Source organism: Epinephelus moara, chromosome 1 (genome assembly GCF_006386435.1).
Source record: "Epinephelus moara isolate mb chromosome 1, YSFRI_EMoa_1.0, whole genome shotgun sequence".
NCBI lineage: Eukaryota > Metazoa > Chordata > Actinopteri > Perciformes > Serranidae > Epinephelus > Epinephelus moara.
The window spans coordinates 20,431,310-20,449,753 of record NC_065506.1 but is presented as its reverse complement, the minus strand read 5'-3'; the positions used below and the strand labels follow the sequence as shown (position 1 = coordinate 20,449,753).

General features: G+C 41.7%; 1 protein-coding gene across 1 annotated transcript in view; it reads right to left on the bottom strand.

Moving 5' to 3' along the window:
- The window catches only part of ush2a (Usher syndrome 2A (autosomal recessive, mild)), a 256,530-nt gene that overhangs the window by 100,665 nt on the left and 137,421 nt on the right, over positions 1–18,444 (bottom strand). The window contains exons 49-55 of the mRNA XM_050054481.1: positions 18,114–18,261; positions 16,383–16,525; positions 5,281–5,999; positions 4,685–4,854; positions 4,427–4,593; positions 4,205–4,293; positions 618–952 (exon numbers count right to left, since the gene is read on the bottom strand). Of these exons, the coding sequence (XP_049910438.1) occupies positions 618–952; positions 4,205–4,293; positions 4,427–4,593; positions 4,685–4,854; positions 5,281–5,999; positions 16,383–16,525; positions 18,114–18,261 (1,771 nt within the window). The remainder of the gene's footprint in view (positions 1–617; positions 953–4,204; positions 4,294–4,426; positions 4,594–4,684; positions 4,855–5,280; positions 6,000–16,382; positions 16,526–18,113; positions 18,262–18,444) is intronic.

The window sequence follows — 18,444 nt, the reverse complement described above, 5'->3', positions numbered from 1 at the left end:
CACCAATATACCTTCAATTTAGGGCCCTGACACATTAAGCCAATGGTCGGCTTTTGCTCAATTTCGGGTTGTCAGTGAGTGTCTGCAGGCCTAGGTTTTACAGTGTGTCTCTCACTGCTGACACTAGCTGGCTTTTGTCTATTTTTTGGCCGATTCAACATGTTGAATCGGAAGTGAGGAAAGTAAACAAACAGCTAGTTAAGAGGGCGTGAGATACAAACAAACTTGTTATATTAGGTAAAATTATTTTCTTGCCATTAACAGAAACAGCTTCTAATTGTTTAAGTTATTGTTTGCTGGCATACGGTAGATATGCTTTGTTCTTTCAGCATCCATTTGAGCATTCAGTGTGCTAACTAGCATCTGTAATCCATCCAGTCAGTCTTTCGGTTTCCCTTATTGAGTGAAGAATACGGGTAATTGCCACCTGCTGCTATGGAGTTATTTCCTTTCACGTAGGCACAGAACACACATACTTGTTGGCTGTAGTCTCTGCGATGTGTTCAAGTACAATGTTTTGGATGACACATAGGTGACATGTGGTGACACAGCAGCTGGCCTTTGGAATGCAATCTAACTCATAAAATGTATGTTTTTTTGTGTAATATCCATCTTACCTGATGTTAGGTCCGTTGGGCCTGCTTGGTGGTTGCCAGGAAATGGCCAGGAAGGACTCGCTGACTGCCACTACGGACAGTGGTTCAAGGCCTTCAGGGACTGACTGGAATGTGGTAGCAGGCGTGGGCAGGCTTTCTGTACATCCTCCAACATGGCCACCTCCGTTGGAACACGCCAACAAAGTAATACTGTAGTTTGTATATGGAATGAGGTCCGTTATTGTGACATTGAGCTCAGAAGCATTGCCACTGTTGTGGAAGATGCGGGGTTCTGGGAGGCGGATCTCATAGCCGTGGATTTCTCCATTGGAAATAAGAGGGGGAGACCATGTGACCTGAAACATAAATGTGTTACATTTAAGTTCTGGGTTGTTCATTTTAAATACAGTATTGGGATAAATCAGAGTGCAGAGAAAACTAAAGGCCCAGTTCACTTAATCCTTCTAACTGTCCTATCATTATCCCAGAAAAGTCATCTCATTGGTTGGCTGGGCATTGGAAATGTTCTCGGCATGCTGAGGACGGCAGAAAGCTTTTAGATGGATGAACTACAGGAAGTCATGGCAGAGTGTTCGTGTGTGTGTGTGTGTGTGTGTGTGTGTGTGTGTGTGTGTGTGTGTGTGTGTGTGTGCGCATGTGCAGATCTTGCAGTGTGTGCTCATGCAAATGCATATCTGCCTCACAGTGTGAATGTATGTGGTCAGTTGAGTGTTAGCAGTGATATCATGCAGGTAGTATCTGTGTGTGCATACATTGTCACCTGGGTGTGTGAATGTAGTGCTTCGGGATGGTCACGGTGTGTGTGTGTGTTAGTTAAACTCTTGTGGGGACAGATAACCTGACTTTGACTTGAGCAGAAGATTCCTTTCATCAAATTTAAAACAGGGCATACACACACACACAAACGCGCGCACGTGCACAAACACCATGCTAAAATAATGAAAACGGCTGGTAATGGAATTGCTGCATGCAAAAACAAAAGCTTGCTGTCGTCGAGCACTGCATCTGATTTGGAAACAGTTCAGTCTGTCAGCATTTCAGAGTGAAGATGAAGGTAACTGGCACACACACAAATGGTACCACACATACTTACAAACACACACACCGCTACACGTTTGGATTACACATATCTATACAATAAACGTTTCGTTTATACATTCAAATACAATCACACAGTAAAACCTAAATTGAACCACTGCTTATGCACACGCGCACACACACATGCTCCAACACATTTATGGATACAGACTGTCATGTACAATAACTGATCAGTTCAGAGCTTGTTGAGACTTATGAGTTTAGGTGATTAAGTGGTCAATGTTGATGAGAGTATTATGAATGAACGTCAAGAATAATTACTTCTCATGCAACCTTGATATTCATTTAACAAGTGACACTGTGAGGTGATACAGGACACACACACACACACACACAACCACACACACACACACACACACACCCAACCACACACACACACACACACACACACAACCACATATGGGCAGGGTCATGTTGAGTTAGGTAGCTCATTTCCCAAAGTGCGTGTTGGGTGTGCTTTGTGGTGGAAGTCATTTACAGATTGAATAGCCTGATGTAATCTGGAGATGGTGAAGACAGCAGAGACCCTGGGCTGACACGGAGCACTGGGGCTAAGGCCAGTACAGTATGTGTGTGTGTGTGTTTGTATGTGTTTATGTGTATACGAGTGAGTGAGAGAGTGAGAGAAAGACAGATGATAAAGTTGGTAGTGTGAGAGAATAGGTGTGTGTGTGTGTGTGTGTGTGTGTGTGTGTGTGTGTGTGTGTGTGTGTGTGTGTGTGTGTGTGTGTGTGTGTTAGGGCATGGTGTATGTGGTGTGTGTGTGTGCCTTTGTGTATCCGTGCTATTATATTCAGCAAAAACTCAAAGACACTGAGCGTGTGCCAACCTCTGCAGCTGACAATCACATTTTACAATCTATTGATTCATACATCAACGTTATCACTTCCATATTAAGGTAAATTTATATTGTTATCCTGCAAACAAAGTCTCAGGGTTTGGGATCAGGTCCCGAATCTCTGACTGTGTTTATTCTGATTGGTGGTGAAAAAAGTTACCTAAAAATATCTGTGATGGGTCACAGATCCAAATGAGACTGAAATAAAATTGCTGGTTTAATTTGAAATGAATCAATATCCCTTCAGAGTAACTAACTACTGTACCAACAAAAGCACAACTGACTTAGTAGAGATAACAAGTGTGAGCATGAGAAACTAATCTCTTCGAGCTGTGAATCAGACACTAATAAAGAATCAGACACATACATTTAGAGTGCTTACCTTCTCGGACATTATCTGTCCTTCTTTTAAGTTTTTTTGTACCAAACCTCTGAACACAGGCACAATATCTGTAGAATTACAAAGGTGTGTACAAAAAAGCTATTTTGTATGTGTGATCTTTTTTTGCTTTGCTTAGGTCTTTTTCTGCCATCATAGTCCAATAAAAAGCCTGAATTACAACAATCTATGTGTCGATCTTTATCCCTGACAGAATCACAATCTGATGAAGCCAAAAGGACACTGCCTGTAAATAAGAGATGCCACCGAATTATCAGAAGAGCGGACATTCACTAGGCTTTGCGTTAAGAGTATCACTGAATATTAGGAATACGTGGAAAACAGGCAAGACATGGTCAGGACAAAGTGAATACCTTGATGTGCAAGAAGTGATGTGAAAAATAAACCATTTTGAGAATGAAGAGAGATACTCAAAACCCTGTCTGTGTTGTCAAGGTCAATTGGTAACCAGGAAGCAGCCTGCCTGTCTGTCCAATTAGCAACAACCAGGAAGGAACACTTTCCCTCTTGGACCTATGACCCCTAAAGCTGTGCCGCTGCAGAGATGACAGGGGCGGTTCTGAAATGATGACAGGCATTAGCATTTTTCTGCAGTTAGCATTAGTGCAGGGCTGTGAGTGCATGTGTATGTGCGCCTATCTATGTATGTGTGTGTGTGTGTGTGTGTGTGTGTGTGTGCATGCATACAATATTGTTTCAGTGGCTTTCATTGATGGGCCTTGATGTGGGATTAGCCAGTGGTGGAATTTAACTCTGGCCCCTCCTTCAAAATGGCCGACAGGAAGGAAGCTGCCTCAGACAGGGTCACAGCCCCTCCCATTTTCTGAAGGGGACCTTGAGTTGAATGTTTTTCTTTCTCATTAAATCCCAAGAAGGAAAGACAGAGGAATCAGTGTGACATTGCTTTGTCTTTTCTACTCTGAGTGACTGAAGTTGCGTTATATGTTTTGTGTATTTTACGTTTAAAGAAACAAACACTCTTTGAATTCTAATGGCTCCTACTGAGATTCTTAAACCTTCTATCTGCTGAATGTAACAGGAGATAGAAGGTTTAAGAATCTCAGTAGGAGCCATTAGAATTCAAAGAGTGTTAAACCTTCTATCTGCTGAATGTAACAGGCAATATTGTAATTCACTATCAGAAGTAACAATGCTGACTTGGAGTTTATTTGTGTGCTTCAGCCACACTCATGCCAGATCTATGAGGTTTTAAGTGAACCTGACAGAAGTAAGCTTCACAAAAGGTGATACCTGGAGTGACTCTGGCCCCAAGACCTTCACCCTCGGTGGACTGAGACCAGCTGGACGAGAAGGTCTGGTGGTGATACTGACCCAGGGTCCTGCATGTATGGAACAATATGAGGTTAAAGATCGTACTGTGAAAAACAAAGAGTGGAAGCACTTATCTTTAACATACACAAATCTTAGTCAAATTCTATTTAATTTCATTTAAGATCATAAAAGTGATCTGACCTGTGGTGTTGCCAGCCTGATTATAGAGCACGAGTCGATACTGGTAGCTGGTCCAGGGACTGAGAGCAGATGAAGAGTCAAGGTAGGAAAGCGGGGGAGGGTCTGGTGGGAGATGGCCCACTGTGGAGACTTGTTTGGTCCCAGCAACTCTGCGTTCAATCAGCCACCTTTGCCCAGCACAAGATACAATACAATTTATATACAAATAGTAGGAGTATCACAGAGGGACTGAAGTGTGTGTATGTGATCAAATCTCACCGCTCCAACAGTCCATTGCTCAACTCCGGTGCACCCCAGGACAAGAGAACAGAGGTGGGGGTGTCGGAGTAAAGGTGAGGTGCAGGAACCCCTTCAGGAGGAGCTGGGAGGGTTCGGAAGTCCTGAGACATCCTAGACGCCGAACAACCCACAGTAGTGCACGCCTCCAGCTAGATGTTGGAAAACAATTTTGTCACATCATAATGTGATACACGTTTCTCGTGTTATCATTGTAAAACAAGCAGTTTTCTTTCATCAGTAAATCATCAATTATATAGTGATAAGAACAGTGTATAACATGATTTATTCTACTGGTATTTCTCAGTCAATAATTTCTAAATCTGACACCTTTAACTGCCTGATACAATAACTATTAAAGTGGAACCGCCACAAAAATAATGGGTGCAGTGACATTTTGAAATTCAGTATCATCTATGACTGTATGAATATTGAACTACCAATAAAAAAAATCTTGTTATTGTATTTGTAATAAATATGTAATTGCATTTTTGTAAATGCATAATACAATGTTTAATCTATCACACTATACACTGCAGTATTGTATTATAACATAGTATCATTGTAATATTTTGTACCTTGAGGCTGTAGGTCTGGTATGGCAGCAGGTCGAGGAAAGTGTAGCTCGTAGTGTTCCCTGGAACAGTGACTGATAGAAGGGATGGACTTAAATCTGAAGCTGCACCAGTTAAATCGGAAATGGGGCTGTGGAGGGAGTCTTGTTTTAGAGTATGTTCAGTATTAGAGCTGGCTGCATTGTGCTCTGGGTTTGAGAGTAAAAGACTGGAGCTTGGGTTTACACTGGCAGTATTGGGCTCAGTGGGGTTAAATGAGATGGAAGTAGGGCCTTGGCTTGCATTGCTTACACCAGTAGACTGGATGTGGTTGTCTTCTGTGATACCAGGCATCAAGCTAGAGAAAGGGTTAGAAAGGAGGTTGGGTCTTGTGCTTTGGATCGTGCTTGAGCTTTCATTACTGCCCATGCTGATGGTGGACATGGAGATGTGGCTAGAGCCCGGGGTGGGAAGACTGGATGGTGGCCTGAGGTTATGACCCGTGTTGAGATATGCAGCCTCAGTGCTGGGCACTAGGCTTGGGTTACGACCTGAGCTGAAGCTGAGTTGAGTTGTGCTGGAGGCTGAGCTGGGTTTAAAATCTAAAGAAGCAATAAATCTGGGGCGAAGATAGAGGGTATAATTGGTGATGAGGCCATTTGGTTGAGAGGGAGGAACCCAGGTAATTGTTACACTTCTAGGATGGAGCCTGGATACAGCTGGAGTGTCCACTGGTCCTGGACCTGCGGGTAGAGAGAAAGAAATCGATAAAGAGACAAGGAGGGGAAAAGAAAAAAGGGCAAGAGATAAATATGCTCTCTATGTGCGTGTTTAGAAAAGAGTGAGAGAAGAGAGAGGAGGGGGATTTGTTCTTAAGAATTATTTGACAAGTAACGTCAAGAATGACATCAGAAGGACAAAGAGTGATTTTACCATCCCTATCCAAGGGATTAATATGAAAACTCTCTTCAACTCTGTTTCTCCCTGAGCAAACCAATATTGTATTTGTGGACTTATGCCGTTCTTGTGTTTGAATGTGAGTATGTGCATCTTTCAGTAGAGAACTGAGGAGGTCATGTGTATGCCAGGCTGGACTGCTGGAAACAATGTAGTCAAACTTCACACTGGTTTTGCTAAAAACAAATATATGACATGCACATGCATGCAAACACACTCAGGTGACTAGGGCTGAGTATTGATATTCGATACCTGTAAGTTATCAACTGAAGTAACCCAGTTCCAAGTAGTATCAAAATATCTCCAGTCAAATGATACCTGCCACGGGAGTGTGATCCCAACACAACCCCACCAGATCAGCAAACTTTTTGCTGCTGCTATCCCCAGAGCCACTCTCCTTCAGGCAAACTCTGCCCGGTTAGCACAAGCTAACACAGCAGCAGTGGCTAACATCCAACACTGAGGTGTTAAACTGCCCTAACATATTCACAGGGATACTGACACGGCCTGACTCTGTCATTAAATCCAGTAATAGCCCTTAGGTAATGTTAGCTGTGTGATGCTTGCAGTTAGCTCTGTCGTCGTGTGTGCGTGTGGTGGCAGGGTAGACCCTCACAACTGTTTCTGGTGCAGAGTTCGCAATCCTGCAGCAGCAGTTGCTACAACCCATGCAGTCTGTGGTGTGGTGAAGTCAAGTCGGATGTACTGACAGAGTTGGCAGTGCAGTGTACCGAGAAACGTTCAAAAGTATGGCTATACTACATGCCACTCCATTCACATTAATGGGTATTGAAGGAAGTATTCTGTTGCTATCAGTATCATGTTAATGGTACTAGTATCGATACTGGCATCATAGTTATTTAAACAACACCCAGCCATACATATGACCCATAAGTTTGGTAATTACTTGGAGCATTTACGAAACTTCAGGTCAGGAGACCAAATTGGTTGTAAATGTATCACATTTACGACCAAGACCTTTTTCACAGAACCACAGCTGTGGTCTCTGAGAGCAACTAGATTTGTAATTTGGGTCTACTGTGTATTTATGTTCACCACCATTCTCAATGCCTAGGAGTGTCTTAAACTCTTATGTCCAGGAAATGAAATGGTCCTCACCAGCACTAGAAGTATGCAGGAAGACAGAGACGCACATCAGAAGGCCACATGCACACACACAGTCACATGATGTGCACATGTCCATGCACGGATAAGACCCTACAAGACTAGTCAGGGGGATATTTCACTCCACGGTAGCTCATTTGAAGGTAATGCCCCTTCCCCCCTCCTCCCCCGGCATTTACATCCCACTGTACTGCTCTATAATGGACACACACAGATGCATGTCCGTATACGTAGACACACACTCTTCCTGACACACACTCACATGCCCACACCCACAGTGATGCAGTATAGCAGTAATGGTGCTGTGTGAAGGGCAAGCAGATCAAGGTGACTGAGCGGACTGAGGGAGCGTGCTGCGTCGCTAAGTGCTACCGCTAACCGCTAACGGCTTTCCCAGATGGCGGTGTGTGTGTGTGTGTGTGTGTGTGTGTGTGTAAGAGACAGGGTGAAAGAAGATGAGCGGTTGAGAGTGTGCGTGCATGACTGTGTGTGAGAGATAAAGCGTGCAAGCATGTATATGTGTATGTCAGCATGCCTGCACATAAGACAGCGGTTGTGTAAGAATGTGTATTTTGCAGACCGTCTACTAATTGTTGGGCCTTACTTCATACAGACTGGGATGACAAACAACATTCAGTGTTTGGCCAAAGATACTTCGGCTATCCCTAAAAGTTTATAGCAGTGCTTATAACGCTTTTCAAAATTCTAATGCTTTGCCTCATATTCAATTTGTAGGGATGCTCTAATTAATTGGCTGAATATCGTTATCGGTCAATATTCGCCTTACTGACTGTCATTGACCTATTGCAAATAAGATGGCATTCACCAGTGTTTTCCTGTTGTGTCAGATCGGTTTGAGCAGGCTAAAAAGCAGAGCTCAGATCTAATGGCCACAAACTTGAATTAATCAGCAGGTACAAGAAAAACAGTGAGTGTGAGAGATCTTCACTGGGACACCTTCAGGATTAAGGGAACAGAAAACTCACTATCCCTGTGATTGAGGACGCACCCTGTTGTTTCCCTGATAATGCTACATTGTGAACAATAAACTTGTGTTGTGTTGATCAGCAGGAGGGGAGCTAGCAAGCAATAGCTGTTAGCAGCTGGTGGCCGCAGCTAACAGCTCACAGAGGTCGCACTGAGCTGCGTTATGATGCGTTCAATCTCTTTTCAGTAAAAATGAGTATTAGTCCAAAGTAAATTATAGTGTTCTCATGATGAGTTCAATGTAATCTTGTAAAATGTAGTTTTGGCGAGAAACTTGAACTAATACAGTTTAGTGAACAGGATCCTTAATGATGTTTTTAAAGTAATATAAAATAGATATTAAAGGAGTTATGATATATATCATAAAAAAGGTTAAAAGACATTTTTCATGTTAAAGATTAGATTAAAGGTTGTTTCATAAATATGTATCATCAAATTTGTGCTCATTCATTTAAATTACTTTGAAACAGTTGAGTTATATTTTATGGTTTAGATTTCTTTGTTTACCTGGCACAAAAGGGGAAATAAATAACAACAAACACAAGATACGCAACAATAGAAAAAACATCAGTATCAGCTACTGGCTATTGGCTACCGGCCAAATTGTTATTTTAAACATCAGTATCTGCCCATAATTTCAACATTGGTGCATCCCTATTAATTTGAATACTGTGATAACCTTTTTTAGGATGTCTCCCATATTTTACAACTCATATCGTAATTTGTTACCAAAACACAAACAAAGGAAAGCAGATAAACCCTTTTAAAAAGTTAAAATCATATGAAAAGTCTTGGTTTTGGTGAATTTACTGATGGACCCCAATGACCCCCATTTCTATTTACTGATAAATAAGGCAACATAAAAAAAACTGGCATGAAGTTTGACCACATGTGCACACACAATATGATGTACAGTCAGAAACAGAGAGACTCATAACAACTGAGATTAAAAAATACATAAAATCTCTTTCTTTCTATTTACATCTCTCCCTCTCTGTCTGTCTGTCTGTCTGTCTGTCTGTCTCTTCCTTCTTCTCTCTTCCTCTCTCTGACCCCTTCCTTCCCTCCCCCTCTCTACCTCTCTCTCATTTTCCTCTGTCCCTCTCTGTTACTTGCGCTTTGTGTCGCGGTCTCTCTCCCTCTTTCGCTTCCTCTCTCTCTGGTCTCCCTGCTAAATAAACAATGCAGAGAGTTGACCTTTTGGGTTAACAGGTTTTTATGCTAGCTCTACTCAGCACTCACACTGATTCAATTACCACCAAAGGTCCACTGAACCCCACGAATAACCAAGGAGCCCGTCTCCCTGTCTGTCTATGTGCCTATCTGCCGGCCTGTCTGAGCACCTCACTGCGTTCTCGTCCATCTTTGGAGGGTTAAGGTGTCTCTCTACCTGTTTGTCTAATTAGACCTTCTGTCTATTTGTCTGCTTCACTGTAATTCCTTCGGTCTGTCTGATCAAAGTGTTTGTCGGTTCCAACAGACATGAAAAAACACACATTTAAAAGATATAAAGTCCTCAAAAGCAATTGTTATACCACAAAACACAATGGAGTCACCTTGATCCAGCTCCCGTCAACCACCCAAAATAACCCCCGTTGTCACCCCCCATTCCTCCCTCATTCCCACTCCCCTCCCCCCGTCCACCTCTCCCTCTAAGTGTTGAGTGTTATTTAGGCTTTACTGGCGCGTGTAAAATTCTGCAATTTGAAGGGCTGTTAAGTTTTTCAATTGAAATTTTCATTTAAGATGCAGGTGATGCTTTTTTCCTTTTTTTATTTTACTGACGCTTTACTGCTCTCTGGATAGGAGGGAACGAGTGTTGAGGGAATGCGTAGCAACCCCACTCTCTCTGCTTTCCCGACTCCTTATCTCTTTTTTCGCCTTCTCGCTGAACTCCTCCATTTTCCCATCTCTTGTCCTCCCTTTCCCAACTGTTCTTCTTTTCCCTTGTCTCTCACTCATCCTTTTCTCTCTTCCCCACCTCTCCGACCTCTTCATTCCCCCATGCCTTTTCCTCTTTCTTTCCCCTCTCCCTTCATCCCTCCCTCCACACCTCCCACTGTTACTCCTCCTCTCTCCAGTAAAACACAGTAGCAGAAGGCTAAAACAGGAGTGTGGGGCCGCCAAGCCTTAAATCACATTTATAAGGATTTGGTTAGCATAGTAATAACACAATCAACTGACATGCTGGGAGAGGGGAAGGGAGGAGTGTGTGTGTGTGTGTGTGTGTGTGTGTGTGTGTGTGTGCATACATGTTATGTACCTCCTTGTGCATATTTGTGTGCATGTGTAGGTAAGGGCCCATGTAGATGTAAGTGTGTACATCTGTGTGTATCCATGTGAAGAGAAGAGGAAGGGTATTATTTTTAGCCTCTCACAGGGTCCTGTGCGTGCATGTGTGTGTGTGTGTGTGTGTTTGTGAGTGTGTGTATGTGGGTGACTGGGCTTTTGAAGGTGAGTCGAGGCTCCTAGGAGTCATAATGAGGACAAACGCTGAGCTTTACTGTAATCAAGATGCTTACGACATGGTGTCAAAACGTGACAAGCAATACGGTGAGAATTTACATTGCATTTCATATCTTTGCTTTTTCTAAAGATTATTTAATGTCATTGCTGCTTTAGGAGACACTGAAAGAGGCAGTGAGAAAGAGGATGATGCATGACCAAGGTCAGGAGCTTGATTTGTATAACGTCATAAGTATATGAGATGTACATTAGCCTACTACCATCACGATACCTGAAATGTCAGTCATTCAAAATTTTCAGTAACCTTTTCAGACACTGACTGTTTGGGGTGATTTACTAAATGCCAGGTAACCTTCTAATGCATCCATGTACCACAGAAAGAGAACTAAACAGTGCAAAGTAATATATGGCATAAAAAATACTATGTGGGAATATATTCAAATCTGTGGGAATTGATTGGGTTTAGCAGGAATTCTAAAAATATTACAAAACTCTGTGACTGCTGAGGAATTATATTATTTTTATTTACAGAAATGTAATTTTCCCATTGGTTCTGATGGTATATATAACAGAGCAACATGTAAATAGATGTTCAGGTAATGAGTGTGTAATAGTTTCTTAAAATATTCCAGCTATATCTCAAAGGGATTATGCTTAACATTCCCCCTGGACAGCTAACTGAACAGAATACTGGGAAATAAGGTAGGCTTATTATTATTTTATGAATGCAGTCACTCATTCATTAAATAACATGAATTCTTTGTGTTCTGTCATTACCTCTAACCTAATTTCTGCGGCATTTTTCTCCTTCGTGCTTCTTCTCTCTCACTTTCTGCTTTAAGTTCAATTTAGTTAAACAGTGCTTCTTTAATGTTCACACACACACACACACACACACACACACACACTTACATTCTAAGACTGCTTGGCTAAGATCATTTTGTCAAAACGGTGCTTTATTCATACTCCCTATAACACTTTATAACACACATACACACGTCTCCTCACAGACACACACACACACACACACACACACACACACACACACACACACACTCTCTCTCTCTCTCTCTTAGATCACTTAGCTAGTGTGAACATGGGAGTAGACAGAGGAAAGGGAGCTGTCCAACACGGCTAGAGTTTATGTTCACAGGAGCCGTCTGTCTGTTCCGCAGCGGCAGGAATTCATAGGGACCAAATTACATTAAAAAGATGGATATAAAACTTTAATGGAATGATAAAAAGGAGAGGAGGAAGCGTGGGTCTCTCTCTTCCTCTGTTCTGTCATTAGCCTTCTCTTTTCTTCTCGTCCTCTTTTTTCCTCAATTCCTCATTTTACCTTTTTGCTCTCTCCATTTTTCTTTCCCCGCTTTTTCCTTTCAATTTCTTACATTCTTTTTTTCTATATTCTCTCCCCTTCTGTCGCTCTCGTAAATACTTAAGGGCTAGTCCGTCAAATAGAAGAGGTGAAACCTGCTCTGTCCTTCTGTCTTTACATGCTTGAGCACAAAGAGTTGGAGGAAAAATGATCAAAGACAAGAAAAGAAAAGTATATGAAAAAGAGTGATGGAGAGTATAAAAGTAATACATACTTGAATCCTTATTGTTAATGAAGGTCGATGTCAACATACAGTATAGTATTTATAGGTCAGTAACAAAGTGGAAACCTTGCAAGGTCACAGCTAACATGTCCAAGCACACATGAGGTTCAGGGGAACTCTTCCTAAAGGGGTAAAACCCAAAGGATGGCACTATAAAAACATGTTTGTTAAGATCTATGTGTCACTTGAGCATGTGTAAGATGTTTGTATGAGTACTTTACTCTTTTGTAAGAGTGAACACTGTAAGTATGAACTGCGCTGGACTAAGACAACATAAAATTTCATAATAACTCTGGGCCTTACGAGACATGAAATCATACTGAATGAAATGTAAAAGTGCCTGCTAAGGTTGTCATTTCTTGAAGCGTGTGGGAGAGGAGATTAGGAGGGGAATGCAGCCTTTCCTGTCACTGCCAAGATGACGAGAGGATGGGTTTATGGTGACAAATTACACATCAATGTTTGAAAATCCAATCTGGCCGCACTTGGCTTTCTCCCATCATGGGTTTAAATCCCTTCTTATTAAAAGCTTCCATATCTATCATGTATTCTATTATTATGGTAAAAGATTTTTTTTATGCATACTTTAAAATGATTGGACACAATAGTATGTACTCTACATCCGTGACTGGATGTAGGATTCAATTGTAAGATGTGACATGTAATTGTGAGTAATTTATTAAGATGACAATGACACAGGGAGCTGTGAAAAGGGAGGGATGTGTATAAAGGACTGACAGGGCAGAAAGGAAAACAGACTCATCCATTTCACATGCACTCACACAATACATAATCATTTGTTATACTGTATGGCCCCATGAGTTGGGGTCTCAGTAGCATTCCCAATGTTTGGTGCCTTTGTGTTTTAGAAGCAGAAATATTGATGCCTGCTTTTAGAGTCTCGAGGCCTGGGCAATATTTTTAGACTACATCACATACACGATATATATACACAATATATATTGATATTTTAAAATCGCCTCTAAACTGCTATAGACTACTAACATACTAAACTACAAAACAAACTACTGCTCTAATAAAGTTAAATAAAGTGTTGTTGTAATGACATAAATCAAAAGGGAACAACTGGTGCTTTGATTCTGAAGTACCCGGCTCTTGGGCCGGAAAGTGTTGATGAACATGAATATTCTGGTCAACAGTTAGATATGAGTGGTTAGTGCAGCGCTGTCAGCTGTAAGGATATATTCACTGTGAGCGGAAAACAAACTAACAACTCTCCAAGTTATTTCATTCATTCACTCATTATCCGTAACTGCTTATTCTGTTGAGGGTTGCCAGAGGTATCCTAGCTAACACTAAGTACGCTCTCAGTCACACCTACGGGTAATTTAGAGTCACCAAGTAACCTGCATGTCTTTGGACTGTGGGAGGAAGCCAGAGAACCCGGAAAACATGCAAACTCCTCAAAGTATGCCCCCAGCTGGACAGCCAGTTTGAACCTGGAACCCTCCTGCTGTGAGACGACAGTGCTAAACACTGCATCACTGTGCCGCCCCTAGCTCTCAAGTTCATATATTAGTAATATCTGCAAGTTGCACTGGTGATCCATGGTCATAAGAAGCAACTAAATGGTCACAGCCTGGAACCCTGCAGATCCGAAACCACGTGCCTTGCCTGTTCACACACTATCGCCCAGGAGAGTGGTCTGGATGGATTGGGGATGGACGTTGCATGTGATATACAGATTCATATTTGTGGCGGTGACTTAAAAAAATGTTGTGACATATTTATAACCAATGTTCATGATAGAGTCATGTTATACATCCCACATGGAACAAGCCATGATCACTGGAGTATAACCAATATATCACCCACCCCTATTTTAGGGTAGGGCTGTACACAAATCAGAAATATACCAGTCGAATCAGATTTTCTGATCCTTTTTTTCCCATATAGTGTTTTAAAGTCGGAAGGCGGTTCAGAGGGCCGTTCAGAACAGTGACATTCATGTAATATAGTAAACAAGCTAACTCATTAACGACAGATTGGAAATGTGCAACATTTTTTGCAGACACTAGAATTCACCACCTCTACGCAGAGAAAATAACGTGATTTCGGAGCCTTACAGGGCAAAGCCTCTCCTCCTCTGGTCAGCTGCCTCGGCGTATGCAGCTGCCTGTACCAAAGAGCAGCGTGAAAGTACAGAGCACTCACTCTGCAGCAAAATCAGGGGGCCGAAACATCCCCAGAAGTGCACTGCAAACTGACTGGCAAAAAACACAAGCAAAGAGGTCTGCTCGACTTGAAGAATCTCAGTCGACTGAGGGGTCGAATCTCTGACTTTCAGGGGGCAGGCCTATTTTAGACTGTTCATTATTGATTAATGCGGACTGATTTGCTCTTGTTGATTTGTAACTTCAGTTCAAGTTAAACTAAGATGGAAGTCAGTAGGCATAAAAAAGACAGGGTTTTTACACCATTTTTTCTTTTACATCTTTATTTAAACTGTTACAGTGTCAGTCAGTCTGTCGAGTTTGTCTGCTTGAAACTTCATGATTACGTGTTATTGCTTGTGAGCATGAGGGGGTGTGTGATCGATAAGGGGGACATGGACGTGTGTGTATGACACATGTTCTCAGTGTGTGTGTGTGTGTTTGTGTGTATGAGGGGGCCTGACAGAGGCAGAGAGATGGGAAAGAGAGGGATGGAGGTCTGAACGATGGGGCACAGTGTGACTGAATCGACACATTTATTACAGGCCACACATGCAAAAACAGAGAGCAGTAGATCTGTACACGTTTCCACCCTCCCATAAAAACACACAAATGTACACACAAAGATAAACCCACACATATTGTCCACCTTATCTATAATTTTCAAGTATATGGAAAAAACATGTAACAAAAGCTTATTCTGTTTGAGACTGGGGTGTGTGTGTGTTTGTGTGTGTCTTTGCTAAAGGGAATTCAATTCTGAATAGCAATGAGAAAAGCATAGGGCCATAATTTAATGCATCCTAAATGTCTGCAATTGTGTGTCTGGATGGGTGTGTGCATGCATCAGTGTTGTGTTCACGTGAATGTGTATGTATACATACACCGCACATACATGTGTACATACACATTTCTGTGTGTGTACAGGCGCATGTATCCAATGTATGCAAATCTCAGCTGCTTAATGATAATGTATGTGATAATAGCGTGGTACTAATTAATTTATAACTTTGCACTGAGGAGGCTGTTCCAGTGGCTAATATGATTCTATTACAGCAATTAGCCCACAATGACACTGGCTAGGTCACTCACACACAGACACACACCTTACAGTATGCAAATCTCACTCTGTCAGTGTGTTTCACCCGATCTTGCCTGTCCCCATGTTTCATTTTTACTATGTCCTGTCTCTGTCTCTCTTCCGTATTGTCTTGATCATATTGACCGCCTCCACTAACACCAGGAAATGAATACACTTTTATAAAATAAAACCTTGGAGACTTTCAGAGAATAAAAGCAAACTGGGCAGAGGCTCTGTTTTTCGCACCATGGGCCATATGCTTTATGTGTGAGGCTATTGTTTAGATCATTACCTAAAATCAAGAGATCTGTCGGACTCCTTGACTTTAACTTTGACTCAGCAGCACTGACAGCCAACTGACGGCAGAGGCCAACTATTAACCAGCTGCTGCCAGCCTCCTGCCAGCCAGTCACTTGGGAAACTTGGCTAGACTGCTGGCACAATCACCCTGGCTGCACAGTTCAGTAGTAAAAAAACAATGCCAACAACCACAGCCAACAGGTAGCCAAGAGAACAGCAGTGCTGAGTGTTTATCTGTCCCACCAACAAGTTTGTTTATAACCACCAATGGAATAATTTAAGTCTTCTTTATGGTTATTTATCAGCGGCTTTTGTCTTTTGCGGTTTATGTATTGTCTCTGTGCACTGGCACAGATGTGTGAATTCATGCATCTGTGATTAACAAGTATCTTTCATTTTATGTGTGCACTTGTATGTATGAAAATGTGTACTTACTGTCTTCCGCGGTGCGCAGGGTTGCCCAGGGGCCGACTGTCTGCCCATGTGTGTGTGAGACCACCACTCTAAACACGTACTGGGAGTACGGTGACAAGCCCTCGACATGGTAGGAATAGGTGTCTGTTGCGTTCTCTATAAGCCTAGGAGTTAAAGGACACAAACATACATTTACTGACACACATTTAGATCTGGCCAAAATGTGCTACGCTAGATACTAGATTATTCTAGATGCAGGGTTCCTCATGAAAAATGATCTGTTAGTCTATCTAGAGTTTGTTGTGACAAAAACATGACCAAATTTGTCACCATTAGTCTTGTTTACCGTTGTGATGGATTTCCTTTATCATGACCATATCTTTCGTGTTATGTTACTGACAGTTTTATAAGTCGTTACTGTCTACTTTAGCCCAAGTTTTTCCTTTTTAACTTTATCCTCCATCTCCTGTTTTGCCCTTTGATGCCTGATCTTGGATATTCAGTGGTGAACAGCTCCCCATTATGTGTTGGTCAGCTAAGGTAAGTCCACATATAACCACAGTTACAATGGAAAACAGACCTGTACTTTCCGCTGCTAACTATTTCACATTTTAGCCAGTTTCGCCCCTTATACTGAACGTGCAGCGATTATTTGAACTGTGTAGGAATTTTGTGAAGAGGTGAAGAGTAGGAAATGAAAATGACAAAGATCTGAACAACCACAAAGGAGTTGTTAAGTATTCAGTAGCAAAAGGCTACTTGTACAGAAAAATGTTGTGATGAACATATTGTGTATGAAACAGAAGATTTTGCTTAAATGTTTTTTTTTTCTCTGTAAATGGGAATGTCTAATGTGTCTCAGACATAAATACATCTCATACAGACTTTAATCTTGTTGTAACTGTTTTATTTGTTCTAATGTGTTCTTTCTAAATTAATTTTATTTTAAGTGTGCTGTTATAAAAGTGTCAAGACACACGTTTCACATGGTCACTAAACAGGGACTTCGCATTATGTACAATATCTGTAGAGCTTTTTATCACATTCCCGTGTCACACCTGATCCCATATCATATAACAATACAAAGGAATCTGGGAAAAAGTAAAAGAATATTGTCATAAATGAGGGACCGTTGACCATTTAGCATCAGATGGATAGAAGGGGTGAATGAATGAATAAATCAGGGAACAATGAGATTTCCATAGCAGAGGAGGAGGAGGGCATGGCTGTCTGATATATAATACATGTAGCTAGTCATTTATTTATTACCACAGAATGAGAGCCTCCTCTTCTTGGATTAAATTGCAATTTGTTGTCAGGAAGCATGTAATGAATACATATCAGATGCACACCCTCTCTCTCTTTTTATTCCATCACATTTTCTCTACCTCTCTCTGCTCTTTGATTTTTTTGTCTTTTTGACTCTACCCCCGTCTCTCCAGCTCATTTCCTCTCTGTTTTTCTGATGGTCTGTCATATTGATGTGACATATTCAGCTGTGCTGTATAATGTACCCCTTTATGTGTACATGTGTATGCATATGTGTGTACACATTTTTTAGGTGCGCATATACATTATGTGAAACGTATCTTTCAGTGTTGCATGTGTCACTCTCTCATTGCTTTTTATTAACATATGCCTCTGTCTCACACCACTTGCATGTGCTGTGGCCAACTGTGTGCAAACTTTGTATCTACTGGGTCTGTGCATTTTTAAAGCCTAAAAATAAATGAATCTAAAACTCACTCTCACCTTTTTACGGGCCTCTGAGGGGACGTCCTCATTTGCAGGCTGTAACGGAGTGGGCCGGGTGCGTTGGAGTGGGCAGGGGCGGACCAGGACACATTCAGGCTGCTACTAGTTGCATGAGCCAACCTCGGAGGTGACAACCCATCTGGAGCTACAAAAGGGAAACAGACAAGATGGTGAGAGACAGGAGGAAAGAACAGGTGATGAAGGATGGAGGTGATGAAAAACAAGGTAAGATGAATGAAATGAGGATAGAAAAGAGATCAAGAAAAACAGAGTGAACAAAAAAAAAACATTGACATTAATCTAATTAATCAACTGCATACTGAATGAA